This window comes from Anabrus simplex, chromosome 1 (genome assembly GCF_040414725.1).
Source record: "Anabrus simplex isolate iqAnaSimp1 chromosome 1, ASM4041472v1, whole genome shotgun sequence".
Taxonomy (NCBI): Eukaryota; Metazoa; Arthropoda; class Insecta; order Orthoptera; family Tettigoniidae; genus Anabrus; species Anabrus simplex.
In genome coordinates this window covers 810,965,327-810,983,535 of record NC_090265.1, presented here as the reverse complement: position 1 = coordinate 810,983,535, position 18,209 = coordinate 810,965,327, and the positions used below count along the sequence as shown (strand labels likewise).

Below are 18,209 nucleotides of genomic sequence, written 5' to 3'. Positions count from 1 at the left end.
TAAGGGGTAATAATGACCATCTACATATTGTTTTGGTTTAGTTTCCTGAAAGTCCTAATTTTACCCTCCTCACTCAAAATCCAGATTGCGGCATAATCTGCCAGACGAAAAAAGAAAATTGAAATTTTACAAAATTATACGTTTTAGCCTGTAACGGATGGAAAACTTCCGAGATCGTTAAATTTTTCACTTTTTATCCCCGAAGAATATTGAAATATGGAGGCAATTTTAATGATGGTGCAGACCTTCGGGAAGTCCTATCACATAACGGATTGCACAATCTCCGTTCAATTTGGAATGATCTACAACCTTGGTCTTATGACTTTTTTGTTGTGTCTGTATCTCTTTTATGTTTCATTTTTCTCTATTAACCGATGTTAAGTAAATTTGGACTTTTCACATGCATAATTCATACTTTCAATCACTTATAGGAAATATAGAATCATCAAACTCTTCAAGGAAATTGGCCCACCCAGTAGCCATATGTGAACCAAATGCTATATATGTAGCTGTCACATAATTATCCGAAAAGTAATGCAATGTGAGATAATCTTACAAAAACTTTACCCTGTTCAATGTTTCTAACTCAATCTGACTCAAGAATAGATGAGATATCATAGGACCAGCCATTTAGGCCACTAAATCCGGCGTCTTATGGTACAATCCTTTGTCGATATGACGTACGTTTAGCAGCAGTTAATCTGTAAATGAAGGTCTGCAATATTGTAGATACGCATGTACTTTCGTATGTCGATCTATATATATTCATTGAGGTCGATTTGAAGCGATCGAGAAAGGGTGTGTCTGCTATTGTAATCAGTACTCCCCACACCGACTTTGACTAGCAGTAGTAATGGAGCCCTTCTCCAACTCCTGTGTAACTGGCAATAGTAAGGAAGGCCTACCATTGTAATGAATAGTTCACTTCTCGATTTGACTTGCAGAAGGTAACTGAGCATGCAGTTTTGTTTAAAACTCCCCTACCCAATTGTGTTTGGCAGTAGGCAAGGGTGCCCGCAATAATAAACAAATGTCATCATCTAAAATATTACTGGCATTAGGCATAGTAGCCTGCTATTTTGATGGAAACTCACCAACTTGGTGTGACTGGCAGTAGGAAAAGGGGCCTGACATTATAATGATAACTGCACAACTCAATTTCTTCTGATAGTAGGGTAGTTGCCTGCCATTATAATAGAAACTCCTCAACTGTTATCTGCCTGGAAGTAGGAAAGGGGGCTGCCATTGTAACGAAAACTCCCCAAATCGATTGTGACCGCGCAGTAGGCAAGTGAGCCTGCCGTTATATCACAAATCCGCAAGATACACTTTGCATTGGAAAGAGCGTATGGGGACCTTCCCATGCTGTTTCTCGGATAACGCTAAGAGACATGCAATTTTAAAACAATCTTATTTACTGCATGTACAGTATTTACTTCGATATTCAAATACAATGTAGAATACCGCAGCGAAGCACGGGTACATTTGCTAGCTGACAATAAAATATATTAAATAGTATTACATTAGTCTTGGGACTAGTTTCAGCCACTTCTGAGTGGCTCAGATGGTTGAGGCACTGGCCTTCTCACTCCAACTTGGCAGGTTCGATCCCTGGCTCAGTCCGGTGGTATTAGAAGGTGCTCAAATACGTCAGCCGTTTGTCGGTAGATTTACTGGCACGTGAAATAACTCATGCGGGACTAAATTCCGGCAGCTCGGTGTCTCCAAAAAACATAAAAGTAGTGGGACGTACAGCAAATATTATTATTATTATTATTATTATTATTATTATTAGTTTCAGCCACTTAGTGGGCATCATCAGCCAAATAAAAATTAAGCAGATCATATGATAACAACTAAAACATATGTATATAAGAGAAAGACAATGTTGTAGGAAGGATTATAACATCAAAAGTTATGGGTGTGACTTTCATGACATAATATGATGCTATCTTTGAACTGAATTAGGCAAATTAAAGTGGATCTCAGGCAATGAAGTAAATCTGGAAATGATAGCCAGAATTACGAATGAACAAACGAACAGGAAAGAAAATAAAAAGGAGAAAATTTATTTACAAGACTCACTTCCAGTGCACTGCACCACGGAACAGAATGAAATTTATAGCTTATACACCTGTATATAGTAAAAACTGTTTATTATGACAGGGTTTCTAATGTGATGTATTGGATATAACGGCGAAATGTAATCATCCTGTCTAAATCCTACATAAACACTGTATTTTAAAATTAGCTTAGTACAACGTATCATATAAAATGGCATATTTTTATCACATTTTTGGAGAAATGTATCAAGTATAACATCCCATTTGATTTTTGTTTGCTGACAACAATGTAAAGCTTACTTTCAAACTCTTGTTTCTAGTGGATTGTAGATTTCAATTATGACTCTCTGTTAAATAGTCCTCTGTTAAATATAGTCATCGCTGTGAGGATGTCGCAAACAAAAGGGAAAGTGCTTAATATTGAAGAAAAGTCACAAATAATATGGTGATTACGAAATGGGGAAACAAATGTCAGCACCATATCACACTCTACGACTTCTACAATTGGAAGGACAGAGAGAACATCTCATTTATTAGCCAAGACAGTGTGCTACTTCTTTCCTCACTTCATTTTATATTCTGATGACATATTACTGCTGTACATACTGTGTACACATTACAGGAAAGATTCCACTCCACGGTACTTATTTCACTTATGTTTTTTAAAGTACTTAATTCTGTTAATTAACCAAGTGTGCACTTAAAACTTACAGATAAGACATTTTTAGCAACAAAAAATAAATAAATAAAAGGTTGTGCAGCTAGCACCTATAATATCACATGAAATTAATTTCATTTTGGTCTGTACTGATGATTTATCACTAACACCAAGGATGAGATGGTCCACCTATTCAATACTGAATATAATATGTTAATATATTTTATTACATCAGGACTAGTTTCCACCCTTGTATTGGGCATCTTCAACTTTAAATTATAAATGTAACTTGAAAACACCAACAACTAATCTAACACTACTGACTTCTTGAAACACTGATGGAAAATGTTGTGGTTACATATGAGTCCATTAAAATTGATCTCTCACACATTTGCCCAACATTTTTGTGTCACTTTTTCTTTTAAGAAAACACAAAATTACTTCACTACACTGTTTCACCCCCTAGCTGCTTGAATAACATTATTAACCCCTCAGCGTGGTGGATTTAAATGCCCAGTCGTCTTTGTGTTTTGCGAGGAGTTCTGAGCGCAGTATTTAAAATTTCTCAGATTCGTGCAAAGCTCTATTCAAAACAACACAACTTTGGTACTATTTTATGTATTTCAACAAAATTTTCACATACATGTTTAGAAAACTTAATTCTTTTGAAAAATATGATGTTATCTTACCTTAACAGTTGAGTTTGGTGTGGAATATCTTGAAGCATCCCGCAACGCAGAGACCCGCTTCGCAGTCTGGACCCAAAACACTGTCTCACCCCGGATTTTCTGTTTGTAGCACACGACACATCATTTGATTGGCCTACTCTTTACCTCAGTTGGTGCGACGGGGCACATTTTTGTCCGAAGAATGACATCCAGGCACTTTTCTTTCAAATGAATCTGACTGTTCCACAAGCAGTGCCTGGAAGACATCCACCCTAAATTTCAAGTGATCTATTCTAGTTTCAGGCGAATTTCTCTGGCAAATAATCAATGCGTTTAGAATTGCAACATTTATTAACCTCCTGAATAACTTGATGTACCACTTCATCATCTTTATCCTCTCCAAAAGGTAGCCATGAAGTAGCTGATATTTCAGATCGACTCCACCCATGTGATCATTATAGTCGATATACAAAATAGTTGGTCCGTTATTGGACATTATAAATTTTCCAGCTAATTCCTAGTTGCCAGCGTTTTGCCTCAGTGTGCTAGGTTGGGCTCATCAGTTGGTTAATAGCACACTTACCAAGATGCATGGCTAGTGCATACTGTGGAGACCACTGCGTATGCTATCATCATCATCATCATCATTGTAGAGTTCCAGTTTCCTGGGTACTGTTTATGAGCCTCTTCCACTTCCTCCTGTCCATATACAACTTGTCATGGAGAACATCATCCTCTGTCTATCCCCTGGTAAGTACACTAGATCAACCTTGATCATGTCCATCGATCAAGTTTTATGTCTTCCTGCAGGTCTTTTCCCCTCCACCTGTCTTTCCAAACTTATTCTGGCTGTTCTCGTAGGCTCCATCCTCATCACATGCCCATATCACCGTAATCTGGATGTGCCGATTCGGTCTAATAGGGATGTCTTTATTCTGGCTTCTTTCCTCACCTCCTCATTTCTTAACTTGTTCATCTTGGTCTTCTGGATGGTGAATCTAAGAAATTTCATCTCTGATGCTTGCAGTCTTCATGAATCTCTTTTTGTGAGGGTGCACGCTTCAATACCATCGGTCAATACTGGTATGAAATAGCGGTTAAACATCATCAGTTTGGCCAGTTTAGGAATCATTTCATCCCATAAAAGTGTTCTTACTTGTTGGTAGAATTCTGATCCCTTTTGCACTCTGTTTGTAATTTGCTTTCTGATCAAATTATCACTGGAGATTGCACTTCCAAGGTAAGAAAAACTATCCACACACTATAGCTGGTGGTCTCCTAGTTTTACATTTGCTTGATGCCCTTCTCTGTCGACTGCCGTCACGACTGTCTTGGTTTCGCTGATGTTGAGGTTATATTCCTGGAACTGGGATTTCCATACGTTGAGCCTTGTCTGTACTTCCTCTTCTGTTTCACCCCAAATCATGATTACATCGGCAAATGCCACTGCATTCAGTTCACCTAACTTTTCCTTGATGTTCTTTATCATATTGTCCATAACAGTGATGAACAGTAGTGAGAACAGTGCACTTCCTTGTTGAACTCCACTCTTGTTCTCAAACCATGATGATCGACCTTCCCCAATTTGTACACAGCTAGTAGTCTTTGTACAACATCTGAATTTTCCTTACCAGTCCTTCTGGCACATTTCTTTTCCTCAGGCACTCTCAGATCTTATCTCTTATAACACTATTATAGGCCTTTTCTATATCCAGGAATACAATGACCAGGTTCTTGCCTTTCTCCCAATACTTTTCCATCAGCATGCGAGTGCTAAAAATTAGATCTATTGTTGATCTGTTACTTCTGAATCCATATAGCTCCTCCTCTAACTGTGGTTCAGTGATGGTTTTCAATCTCCTTTCTATGATCTTCTCTAGAATTTTTAGCCCATGAGACAGCAATGTTATTCCTCTATAGTTGGTGGGTCTGTCTGCTGCCTTTCTTAAACATGGGAATTATAATGCCCTTGCTCCAATCTGAAGGTATTTTGTCCATATGGCATTTAGTACTATGTGCAGCCAATGTATACCCAGGATGCCTGCTGCCTTTATTATGTCTGCATTCACTTCATCTGCACCTGAAGATTTTTCCTTTAGGCATAGATTTTAAGGCTGTCTCAGTTTCTGCCCAGGTGATGGGAGGTTCCTCATTGTAGGCTTGGATTTCTGATTCTGTATTTTGTTCTTGAACTGGTCTATTCAGTAGGTGGTCGAAATGGTTCTTCAGGACTTCTCTCATGTCACTTTCTGTCCTAACCAGATTTCCATTTTCATCTTCAAGTGTCTATGGTATTCATTGGTTTCCTTTTACCTCTGATAACTACAGTAGTTTCTTATTGCCTCTGCTGTCTTCCTCCAGTTTCTTGTTTCAGTATAATTGTTCGAGGTTTCTGATCTTTGCCTCATCTCTAGTATGATCCGGTTTTATTTTTCTCCTGATCCCTTTCTTTCCGCAAGAGATTTCTTTCCCTGACTGCTGCTCTCACTCTTTCATTCCACCATGGTGTTCCCTTCTCCCTTGTTTTCATACTTGTCTTTCCACAAAATTCAGCTGCTTCCTTAACCAATGTGTCCCTTAGTCTGGTCCATTCTGTCTCTCCATTTCTCCTTTCATCTCTTGGTAACAGGGTTTTTATCCGGTTCTGATACTCAGTTCTCTTATCTGTTTTCTGGAGTTCCCATACTTTGATTTTTGGCATTTTCCTGTTCTGTACTTTTGGCACACAGAAGTTTCTCAGGTCCGCTACTAATACATGGTGGTCACTGTCAAAGCTCTCGCTGGGTATTACTCAGACATCTGTTACCATTCTGCTCCTTTCTTCATCTGAGATGACATAATCAATTACAGTTTTTGTAGTCCATCTCAACTGTATCGTGTTATCTTATAGCTCTGTCTCTTCTTGAACCAACTATTTTTCACCACCAACCCATTGCTCATACAGAAGTCAAGGAGATGTTCACTTTCTATATTTCTTCCATCATATCCATGAGGTCCCATTACATTCTCATATCCTGTTCTATCTGTCCCAATCTGTGCATTCAGATCTCCTATAATGATTACTCTCTCTTTACTAATAACTTTTTCCAAATCATCAAGAAACTGGTTCATATAATCTTAACAACATCCAGTTTGAGATGCATACACTTGTACCAAAGTTAGTTTTTCTTTCCCTAAATGCACAGTCACCTTTATTATTCTCTCACTATATATAATTTCCATTTATTTTGGAAAGACCTCCTGTATTTACAGGCTGCCGCTAAGAACAAGGTAAAACATATCAATTTTATGTACATATGTATTAATAAAAGAACATTCAAAATTAGCTGTAGAGGTGGTGCCTTATGATCTTGATGGAGGCTCGGAGGACGAGGGTCGCGATTTCCGGGATGAGCTTCATTGGGAGTTGGAAGCGCTTCCATGTGGCGACGAAGTGACGAGGTATGGTACCGCATGCTCCGACCATTATCCCTATTATTTCAATTTCCTCATCTCTTTGTCATTTCCATGCCAATACAGTGTACACTGTTTTCTTAATTTCTTCATTCCTTTACCTCTTCATTTGGCTTCACCCAGCCCCAGTATCATTAATTTGCTGTTTTCCATGAGGTCCACTAGTTCTTCAAATTTTCCAGTGAGACTGAGTAAGTTGATGTTCCCAATCTGTGTTCGTCTCCTCCGGGATTTTTGCAAGACCCTGTCTATCATCAGGCCATAAACCATCATCCCTGACATGAGTCTGCTCATGCTGGCATCTTAATATAGTTGATAAATGCATTCCAAGGCTGTTATGTGTTTTGAAAGCAACTACAAATAAGCTCTTTTACTGGGCTTGCGAGGCCTAACGTAACTGAGGATTTTCTTTTGGGGTTTACTCCCTTAGCCTTTGAGGATCCCTCCTCATCCCATAAGGAAGTGAGTTCCATCTGTACTACCCCCAGGGGAATGGGTTGCCTCCTCCGCCAGCTCCACCGTAGAGAATCATATTCTCGCTTTTGCTGCCGTTGAGGTCTTCACTTGTTACCCTGAGCTGGGACCCTTTACCAGATGTTGCACACCGGGACAGTGTGCTCTGGGATTCACATATGCAGGGGCGCCAATCCCTGGGCAGGACTGCCTCTAAGAGGGTCCGTACCCGTTACCTGCGTAGGTTATATTGGTATTATAAATTTACTCATTCGGGACATATACTTCAGGTTTCCTATGGGAATCGACATCTATATCATCATTATAGTCGGCAACAGAAACAGGCTCTTCTTTTTCCTGACCACGCTTTGTTTCTTTGTGACGGTTTCTGCCCCATGGAATGTAGAAATCATTGTGTCATCTTTCTTTTCATGCCACTTTAGGATGGAAGCCTGGTCGGAATGCAGAGCTATAATATTTCCCCCTTCTTTAGTTTTGTGTTGATCACATCCTTCTGTTGAGGCGCAAAGTTCCCATACAGTCAGTTTTCAATTATTTTAATTTATGAGCCAAAGCAGGTGAATTATAAAAATTATTCATCCACAACGTGTATCCTTTCTTGAGAAGTGCCTCCACAAGCGATAAAATAATAGCATAAGTTTTTGTTGTGTCTGTTGATGTTGTGGCCGGAATTGGGACAGCTGTGTAGGGAAACTATTGGAGCCTCTAATTTGTTTATGCTTTAAGCAATTTCAAGCCATGGTTGTTGTGAGAGTTCTATAAGGTTTTATTTTTATTATCATCGTGTGTTAAATTTTTTAATGTAACCTGTGAATGAAGTTACATTTCGTTAGCAGAGTGGGCTGGGCTGAAGGTAACTAGATTGACATGGCTGGACTGAAAGTATATGGAAGTTTGTTGGCAGCCGGCCGGTGTCAGCAGCAACATTAGTCAGCGAAACCAGAGATCAAGATGGAGTACTTCGATGCATAATGGACATTCCAGTTGAGAGCGGCATTAAGATGTTGTAGTGTGTTGTGTGGATGTGACGTGTGGACCAACCTCCAGTTAATTTAAAGAATAAAATTTATTGTTTTCCAGTTTAGCTCAAGTTCAGGAGGTGGAGGATGTGACCGGAGTTGGGACAGCCGTGTAGGGAAACTACTGGAGCCTCTTTAATTTGTGAAAAACTCATGTATTGCTTTAAAAATTACTTATATGAGATATTACATTTGGAGAAATTATGTTTTTGAAATTACGAACATTGCAAGAATTACGTTTGAAGAAATTTGGTATTTAAATTTTTTTTAAATTATGAACATTTTGAACAGTGCAAGAATTTATTATGTTTGAAGAAATTTGGTGTTTAAATTATTATGCAGCTTTGATTGTACAAAATTATTATTATTATTATTTCAAATCGTGCATTTAGCTTTTGAAGCAGCGTGTACATACACATGCCAGTTTTAGAAGGATTTTTCTAGTTGCTTCCTGTTGCGCCAGAAAGACCTAGATCATCGAGAATGAAGAGACCCCATTGGTCAGAATAATGAGGATTTTAATTGGTGAATGTGAGTGTCAGGAGTAAATTTGATTGCCTGATTGGCTACCTGGTGGTTGCACCATTTTTCCGGTTTCTCGCTCCTTTGTGAGAGCGAAGTTTGTTTCCGCGTCGTTTGCTACTGACCAGCCTGGAGGGCGGAAGCGCGTTGGCCTCTGTCCCGTCATAGGATACCAACCTCGGTGTGAGCACTACTTCTCCCTTGTTTTGGACTTAATCTAAATTAAATGTAAATTTTCTTTTGCGTAGGAGTTTACCCACGACATTCACATTCGCCTATTAATCATTGAAATTACTTAGCTTTTCAGCTAAGCTTTAATATCTAGCATTTGGTGGCAATTCCCTTTTCTTTTGTTTAAGAAAATTGTAACTAACATGTAACTTAAATTTCTCCGTGAGGTTGCTTCCCGTTGTGCCGTGTCGCTTAACTCACGCCCCGAAACCGATATTTCTTTCTGGAAGTGTTTTAGGTAAGAATACTAGGTTTCGGTGCCTCTGTGTTTTTTTAAAAATAATCTCTCCCTTTCTTTGCTGTGTTAACATCTGTTCATACCCCTTTCTGTAATCTCATTGATGTTATTATGTTACATATATTTTCCAGTCTCAAAATAATTTGAAATTGACATCACTTGTAACGAAGATCCGCAAATTTACCTTCTTTGCAAATGAATTTGTTTATTTCGTATTGCTGTTTGGTGTTGATTTTGTTCATCTATTTAATCGCCGTTTTGGTAGTTCAATTAATTAAAATTTTCTAAGGGTGATGGTGATTACTGTCCACGTTTCTTTCCCCACACTGCAAAAGTAACCATCTACCCTCTTACGGATTTCCATGCCACTTCCCATGTCCTTTCTTAGCTGTCATGTTTGTCAACCTGTTTGTTTATGCTTTAAGCAATTTCAAGCCGTGGTCATTGTGAGAGTTCTAAAAGGTTTTATTGTTTTTGAATACATAACTTTTATTTTTATTATCACTGTGTTTAAAATTTTTGTTAATGTAACCTGTAAATGAAGTTACACATGTATGTATTGTTTCTAATACGGTATATTTGCCTGTGTATTGTACCGGGAACGCCGCTACGAGAGAAGTCCGAAGTATGTTTGTTGAACTTCGCGCGAGGTGGAAGGTAGGCAGCCCGCCGAATGCAGTGACGTACCCAGCGAGTGACGTGGCCGCCGTAAGCTAGCTATCCGCGACCACATATGGTAATGTTCCAGCTTACCCTCAAAAGTACATTTTGCGCTACTTTATCGCTATTTCGACACTGCCATCTTAAAAACCTTTACAATGGACGTAATCTGTCAAGATTTCAAGAAAATCCACCGAGTATTATAGAAGTTATAAGGGCAGATAATACCCGGGTTCTAGACACTTCCACGCGGACGGGTATAAAAGGAGGACCACCCGACCTACGAATTCAATATCTGTCACTCCGCCGCCTCTGCGACACGGGTGACAGGAGGAGTATTGTACGTGTTGAACTTCTAGTTGACAGTCTTCGAAATCCAAGTATTGGAACTTCGGTATTTTCTCTAAGTGTTGTGTCGGGACTTTGTCATATTCTTGAAGTGCCTGATCGGGACTTTGTTATTTTCTGCAAGAATCGTGTTGGAACTTTGTCATATTGACACATTGGAACTTTGTTATTTTTTGTGTGTCGTGATTGGACTTTGATATTTTCTAAAAGTGCCATATAGGAACTTCGTTATTTTTCTGAAACATCTCATTGGAACTTAGTTATTTTCGCCAAGTGTCGCGGTAAGACTTTATTATTTTCTTAAGGTGACATACTGGAACATTGTTGTCGGAACTTTATTTTCTTCGAGTGTCGTGTTGGGACTTTAATATTTTGACCCATCAGAATTTTATTTTCTTCGAGTGTCGTGTTGGGACTTTAATATTTTGACACATCGGAACTTTATTTTCTTCGAGTGTCGTGTTGGGACTTCAATATTTTTACACATTGGAACTTTGTTATTTCTACACATTGGAACTTTTTTTTTTTTTTTTGAAGTGCCACATAGGGACTTAGTTATCCGACGACGATTGAAAGGACTTTGAATTTTCACAAGCGTTGTGTACCACACTGAACTTACGTTTCAAACTTATTCGAACTTGTATTTTGTGGATCAATTTCTGGAACATTGAAGTTTTCCGAGCATGTAGGATGAACTTGTGCCCTACCGACATAAACTTTCGTGTGAACGATATGACTTGTTTTCCCAAGTGCCTCATTGAACTTACGTCTTGTAAAAACTGTGGAACTTAGGGGACGTTCAATATTATGTTTAATTGTGAAATATGCAATATTTCCCAAGTCCTGCACGGGGACTTGTGTTTTGATTCTTATCCTCATTAAAGACTGTGACAATTCAGAATACGCATGTCGCATTCCCAGAAAGCCTAGAACTGTCCAGTATTTTGAATGAATCCATAATTTATGAAATCAGACTTTTTCTTTCAAATATTATTTTCTTTAATGGCTATTCACTTCGCCTATTGACGGAACAAGACAGTTTCCGAGTGCTATTTATTCAGTTCATTGCCAATGTGTTTTAAATCTTCAGAACTATGCATTTAGAACTGTAGTGACAGTAATCCTCTAGAACATTCTGACTTACAGTAAGCTTGTGTTAAGAACTTGCATTTCTACCGGTACAAAGTCAAAATCATCTTGTTCTTCGAGTGATTATTCCAGAACGTTTTGATTTAATATCTAGAGTGCAGTAACCATAATTAAAAGGTCATATCTGTTCAGACAGTGCCATGAATGTGTGGAGTGCCGTGCAGAAAACTCAAGTGTGAATTACGTCCCAAATCGAACCCTGGAACGTGTGCAAATCTTCGAGACATTCCAGAACTGCAAGTAATCAACTTCATTTACCGTATCAAAATTTAATCACTAAGTTTTACAATATTTAAAATTCTTCCACCGTTTTGATACTTTTTTTGCAATTTTTTTATTTGTCAACAGTACATGTTTCGTTTCTTATTTAGGAACATTCTCAGCTGTTATTGTAGCTTAGGTGAATTGCTAAGCAGTCTAATTCCCTCCATGGGAACTTAGAATTTCCAGTCAGAATTGCTAGGCGGGCATTAATTCCATGTGGAGTTTTATCTCCCGTATGCCTCTTAAATAGGCTTCTGATAAGTTCACCTGCATACACCCCCAGCGTCAGTGGGTAGGGTCTGACACATCCCACTCTGAAGAGTCTAGTGTCAGACCTAAGACGAAACGCTGGTTAATAGAGCAAACGCCTGAAAAGCCATACATCTAATTTTGATCTGATTTTTGATATACTGTATTGGTGGAAAAATATCTAATTCCCTCCATGGGAACTTAGAATTTCCAGTCGAAATTGCTAGGCGGGCATTAATTCCATGTGGAGTTTTATCTCCTGTATGCAGTCAGACTGTGCCTCTTAAATAGGCTTCTGATAAGTTCACCTGCATACACCCCCAGCGTCAGTGGGTAGGGTCTGACACATCCCACTCTGAAGAGTCTAGTGTCAGACCTAAGATGAAATGCTGGTTAATAGAGCAAACGCCTGAAAAGCCATACATCTAATTTTTATCTGATGCATTGCTTTCTCGAAGCGAGCTAGGATGTCATTAAGCTTTTATTCAAATGAAGAAATCAGCTTGTTTACAGACTTTAAGAGACATTACAAATAATAGTATCTAATCACCAAGTGTTATTTAATAATATAACTTGTTGTAGTACACGCAAATTGTAGTTAAACTTGCTGATTTGTTAGGTGGTATATGGAGCTCTCTCACATGCAATTCCTTACTGCTGCCGAGACTTTGGTAAACCTGATTTATTATTACATGTTTCTACAAAGGCAGGCTGTCAACCTGAATTTTCAACACAGTGATTTCATTCTGTTTTGAATTGTTATAAAACTGAATTTTTTTAGACTAAGAAGTCCGCAACCTCGCTATGTGCACTTATTGTTCGTTTCCATCTGTATCATTTGTTTTCATTTCTTTTCTTCTTAGGCTTAACACGCTTTTTAGATTCAATTATGTTTTTGTATTAAACCTTTTCTTCACTGAATTTTCTCGCAAGTTGTTTATTGCTCCATCTGATGATGTAAATGTTCTATATTGTGCTGTTTTTAATTCCGTCATGTCTCTTTTGTTTTTCATTTGTTCGGCACATTTTCAGTATGTATGATGTAGATTACTTTAAGCCCCCCACCCCCTATTTCACTGAAGATGGCTCAAACGAGTCAAAACATGTTTCAATTTTATTACTCCATCTAATGATGAAATTATGTGATGTATTGAATTCATTATCTCCCCAAACTACAATGTCATCAGCAAAGAGCATAGACTTTACTTGCTCACCCATCATCTTCTCCTTGATATTATGTAGAATTCTATCCAAGACGATAATGAAGAGTCTTAAGCCTGTCTCAACTCTGAACCATTCAGTATGACCCACTTTGGTTCTAACACAGCTTTTGCAATTTTGATACAATGCTATTACCATCTGCATTGTTTCATTCCCAATCTGTGCCTCTGTCAATGTTTTCCATACCAAATTCCTTGGGACACTGCCATATGCCTTTTCAATATCTAGAAACGTTACTACCTTGTCCTTTATATATTTCCAATACCTCTCCATCATTTGCCGCAATGTAAATATTGGAACAAATGTGGACCTGCTTCTTCTGAATCCATACTGGTGTTCTGCCAATTTTCCTTCTACTCTGTCTCTTATTCATTTATCTAAGATTCTTTCCAGGATCTTGGCTGTATGAGGTATCAGTGTCACTCTTTTGTAATTTCCACTGACTGTGGTGCTTAATTTGCCCCAGGGGTCAAATATACATTACAACTCTTTCCAAATATTTGAGAGAATGTTTAGACAGGTGAAAATTTTTATTCACAAATGTTCAAATGGAATGAATATAACTTAAAATATGTGATTTAATTTCATTGGTCTGAGCAATTACCTGAGCTGCTTCCATCCAACCATAAGAAACCGCTTCCAAATTTGGTGGCACAAAAGTGGAAGAAGGGACCAAAATGAACAATTTCTTCACAGGTAATTCCTCTTCTGTAATATTTTGAATATCCATGTAATCCTGAATTCGTTCTTTAAGCCCTGAAAAGTCACAATAAATTGTCATGAAACAAATATTTGTATATAATTTATTAATGACTGCTTCATTTACTTCACTCATTATTACTCAATGGCTTTCTTTTAACTTATAAAACTATAATAAACAAAAACATATTTATTACCAGTACTGTAATTAATCTGTAAAGAACCAGAAAACATACTGTAAGTCCATTCTTTATGAAACTATAATCTCTGCCTGAAGACCGACAAGATGTCTTCTGTCATTTTGTTTCCATCTAATATGAATTTAAGGTATGGGTCATCTGGTAGCTGTTAACAATCCCAAATCAAATGTCTTTTGTATCTATTCATTAAATGCAATGAAGACCTAAAGCCCACCGAGCAAGTGGCTGCGCAGCTTGGGTCAGGTAGTTATCAGCTTGCATTCGGGAGATAGTGGGTTCGAACCCCACTGTCGGAAGCCCTGAAGATGGTTTTCCATTTTCACACCAGGTAAATGCTGGGACTGTACCTTAAAGGCCATGGTCGCTTCCTTCCCCACTCCTAGCCCTTTTCCTATTCCATCGTCGCCATAAGACCTATCTCTGTCAGTGCGATGTAAAGCAAATTGTAAAAAAATAACCCACTAGGTCCACCATGAGTTTCAGTATGATTTAGCTTGTTTACCAATTATACAGAACAACAAAAGTGTTACCAGTATTGGGTTTATCTTAAGTCTCCTGAAATTCCATATCAATTTCAGGAAGATTAATATTACCACATATATTTGCGGCTTATTTACCTTCTTCCTTCTAGAAAGAACTTGGAGAATTAAGAGTACGTGAAGCATTATCCAACCCTGTAATAATTAAGAGGGGAATTCCAGTAGGCAGTATTATTGAACCTTTTTTTCTTATATATAAATGATATGAGTAAAGATCTGGAATCAGAGATACGGCTTTTTGCATATGATGTTCTTCTGTGTAGAGTAATAAATAAGTTACAAGATAGTGAGCAACTGCAAAATGACCTCTATAATGTTGTTAGATGGACAGCAGACAATGGTATGGTGATAAACAGGGTTAAAAGTCCAGTTGTGACTTTCACAAATAGGAAAAGTCCTCTCAGTTTTAATTTCTGCATTGATGGGGTGAAAGTTCCTCTTGGGGATCATTGTAAGTACCTAGGTGTTAATATAGGAAAAATCTTCATTGGGGTATTCACATAAATGGGATTGTAAATAAAGAGTACAGATCACTGCACATGGTTATGAGGGTATTAGGGGTTGTAGTAAGAATGTACAGGAGAGGGCATATAAGTCTCTGGTAAGACCCCATCTAGAGTATGGTTCTAATGTATGGGACTCTCACCAGGATTACTTGATTCAAGAACTGGAAAAAATCCAAAGAAAAGCAGCTCGATTTTTTCTGGGTGATTTCCATAAAAAGAGTAGCGTTACAAAAATGTAGCAAAGTGGGCTGGGAAGACTTGGGAGATAGGAGACAGGCTGCTCGACTAACAAGGGAACATCAGCAATGGTTAAGTCGCTGATCGTGATGAAACTTGGAAAACACATTGAGGTGCACGTAAAAAAGATGTCAGCATCAATTTTGGGTGTTGACATTCATTAGGGCATTAAGGGGCCTAAAATTTGTGAGATTTCAAGTTCTGCACGAACAGCAATGAATACCTGCTGGCCAATGCTTAGACGGCACACTGTCTGCCTTGTGCAGTATCTCTGCACTTCCTCCCCTCCGCCCTCCTTCTGGTTCGCCACCGCACGTTTCCCTTCTCCCCATGCCCGCCCGTCTGCTTAGCTGTCGAACAGAACCGGTGCTACACTTTGCGTACTCTATCAGCCTTCCTCATAGCTCTCCTTTGTAATATCCACATTGTATTCGTCAGTTTACATTTTCTGAAATGTTTATGAAAACATTTGCGACGATTCCTTAAGCGCAATGTCATTGAGTGTGTCAAAAATTATTTTTCATCTTCAAGCAAATCTTGGAAGTCATGGTGAAGAAGGTCCGCTGAACTTTCGGGAACTGCAACTTTATGATGTGACTGAGGGTGAATGTTAAGCAGTGAACTGTTTTCAAATAGGTTTTGACGCTCACGGGGTGATGTCACACTGCGTGACATAAGCCGTAATAACATGAATTGAAGCGTGGTCTTTTGCGCTGCATGTTTTAGTTAGGTTAGTTAGGTTTAGTATTCAGCACTGGACCGTCTGATACGTTTGATACCAATAACTCTCTCGTTTTTTTTTTTTTTAAATAAACATTTGTGTTCTCCGTTGTTTCTGTAAATAAATATACATATAACAACATGTTTTATAATTATGTTTATTTTGTTTTTCAGAGCTTATAAGTTGCTGTCTTGAAGGTGACAGTCTCTATTTGGAGGACATTGCAAGTTGACGTACAGGTTTGATCAGTCATAGGAAAACTAAAAGGATATTGAATATATTGATCAAGAACCGGCACAAAGCCAAGACAGTGCCAATTTGACAGACACCGCAGACTTACAGTATAAAACAAAAGTAGTCAACTACTGGAGGAGTGGAAAACAGAAAAACCTGAAGTTTGCAACTGTGCAAAAAAAATTCTGTTGTTTGCATAGTGAGGCACAGCTCTCTGCCTGGAAAGAGGTAGTGGATGAAGGAGGCTCTCTCCGAGATAAATTTGGTCTTATTGCGATGGATTGCAAGGAAAAATTTGACGTGGAGTTCCGTACATCCACCATCCATGACTTTAAAGCGTCCTCAGGCAGGTTGTACGACTTCAAAAACAAATTTGGAATCACATCCCGAAAAATTACTGTCATGAAAAATGAAAAAACTTGATAGGGAAACTGAGGTTATGGTGGAAGCCAAAATGTTTGTGAAAACGTAAGAGAAAAAATACAGTTACACAGCACATCACATGTTTTTAACAGCGACCAAAGTGGTTTTAATTTGGAAATATACACCAGCAGAATGTTAGCGCATTGAGGAGAAAAGTCTATTAGCACAGTGGTCTAACCAATTCCCTCTACTATGCACAGCTACACGATTATGCCTACAGGGTCAGCAGAAGGTTACTCTCCCCGTTGCTGATAGTTTTAAAGGAAAGAAATGGTGTTTTTGGTTCCCTTGTTAAGAAAATAATATTTTAAGTTCAGAGCTGGTATAATGACATCTTGAAACCAAGTTTACCCGATGGACAAAGCATTTTATTATTAGATTCTTTCCCTGGCCACAATGCACTTGTTCATGGCATGGAAGTAGAAGTTATGACGATTCCAGCCGGTGCTACAGTAGTTTGTCAGCCATTTGACGTGTATGGGTTTTTGGATTTGGAAAACGGTAGGTTATTTATTATCATTATGTGTGAAACAGAACGTTATTTAAAGGATTTGAATAATTATAGCACGAAAAGAAGCAAAGTATAGCGCCGGTCCCATTCAACAGCTAAGCAGCCGGCAAGCACGGGGAGAAGGGAAACGTGCGGTGGCGAACCAGTTGGAGGGGGGAGGGAAGGAGGTGCAGAGGTGTGTCTCCAGGCAGGCAGTGTGCCAGCTTACCATTGGCCAGCAGGTATTCATCGCTGATCGCGTGGAACTTGAAGTGTCACAACTTTTAGGCCCCTTAGTTAACGCCCTAATGAATGTCGGCACCCAAAATTGATGCCGACATATTTTTTACCTGTACCTCAAAGTGTTTCTCAAATTTTATCGTGATCGGCGACTTAACCATTATAATACCAATATAATTAGCACACGAGGGCGAAACGCAGGCAACCAAGAATGAGTTAGCTGGAAAATTTATAATGTCCAATAACGGACCATTATATTGGTATTATAAATTTACTCATTCAGGACAAATATTTTAGCGTCCCTATGGAAATCAACATCTACATCACATGACTTAACCATTGCCGATGTTCCCTTGTAAGTGATATGTATTACAAGTTATGAATCTATGTTGTATGTTGTATTGAAAAGGTGGTAATTTCAAATAAAAGTTTTAAATAAATAATAAGTGGTATGTTCCGAGCTGTCCGTGAAGAGATGGCATGGAATGACATTAGGCGACAAATAAGTTTGAGTGGTGTCTTTAAAAGTAGGAAAGATCACAATATGAAGATAAAGTTGGAATTCAAGAGGACAAATTGGGGCAAATATCTGTTTATAGGAAGGGGAGTTAAGGATTGGAATAACTTACCAAGGGAGATGTTCAATAAATTTCCAATTTCTTTTGAAATCATTTAGGAAAAGGCCAGGAAATCAACAGATAGG

The 18,209-nt window shown here is 38.5% G+C and overlaps 1 protein-coding gene across 6 annotated transcripts in view; it reads right to left on the bottom strand.

The window, feature by feature from the left end:
* The window catches only part of LOC136857568 (stimulator of interferon genes protein homolog), a 219,471-nt gene that overhangs the window by 93,899 nt on the left and 107,363 nt on the right, over positions 1–18,209 (bottom strand). For all 6 annotated transcript variants that reach the window (XR_010858546.2, XM_068225239.1, XM_067136333.2 and 3 more), the window contains one exon: positions 13,822–13,973. Coding sequence is in view for 5 of the 6 variants with exons in the window: in XM_068225239.1 (XP_068081340.1) it covers positions 13,822–13,973 (152 nt within the window). In the remaining variant the exon portion in view is untranslated. The remainder of the gene's footprint in view (positions 1–13,821; positions 13,974–18,209) is intronic.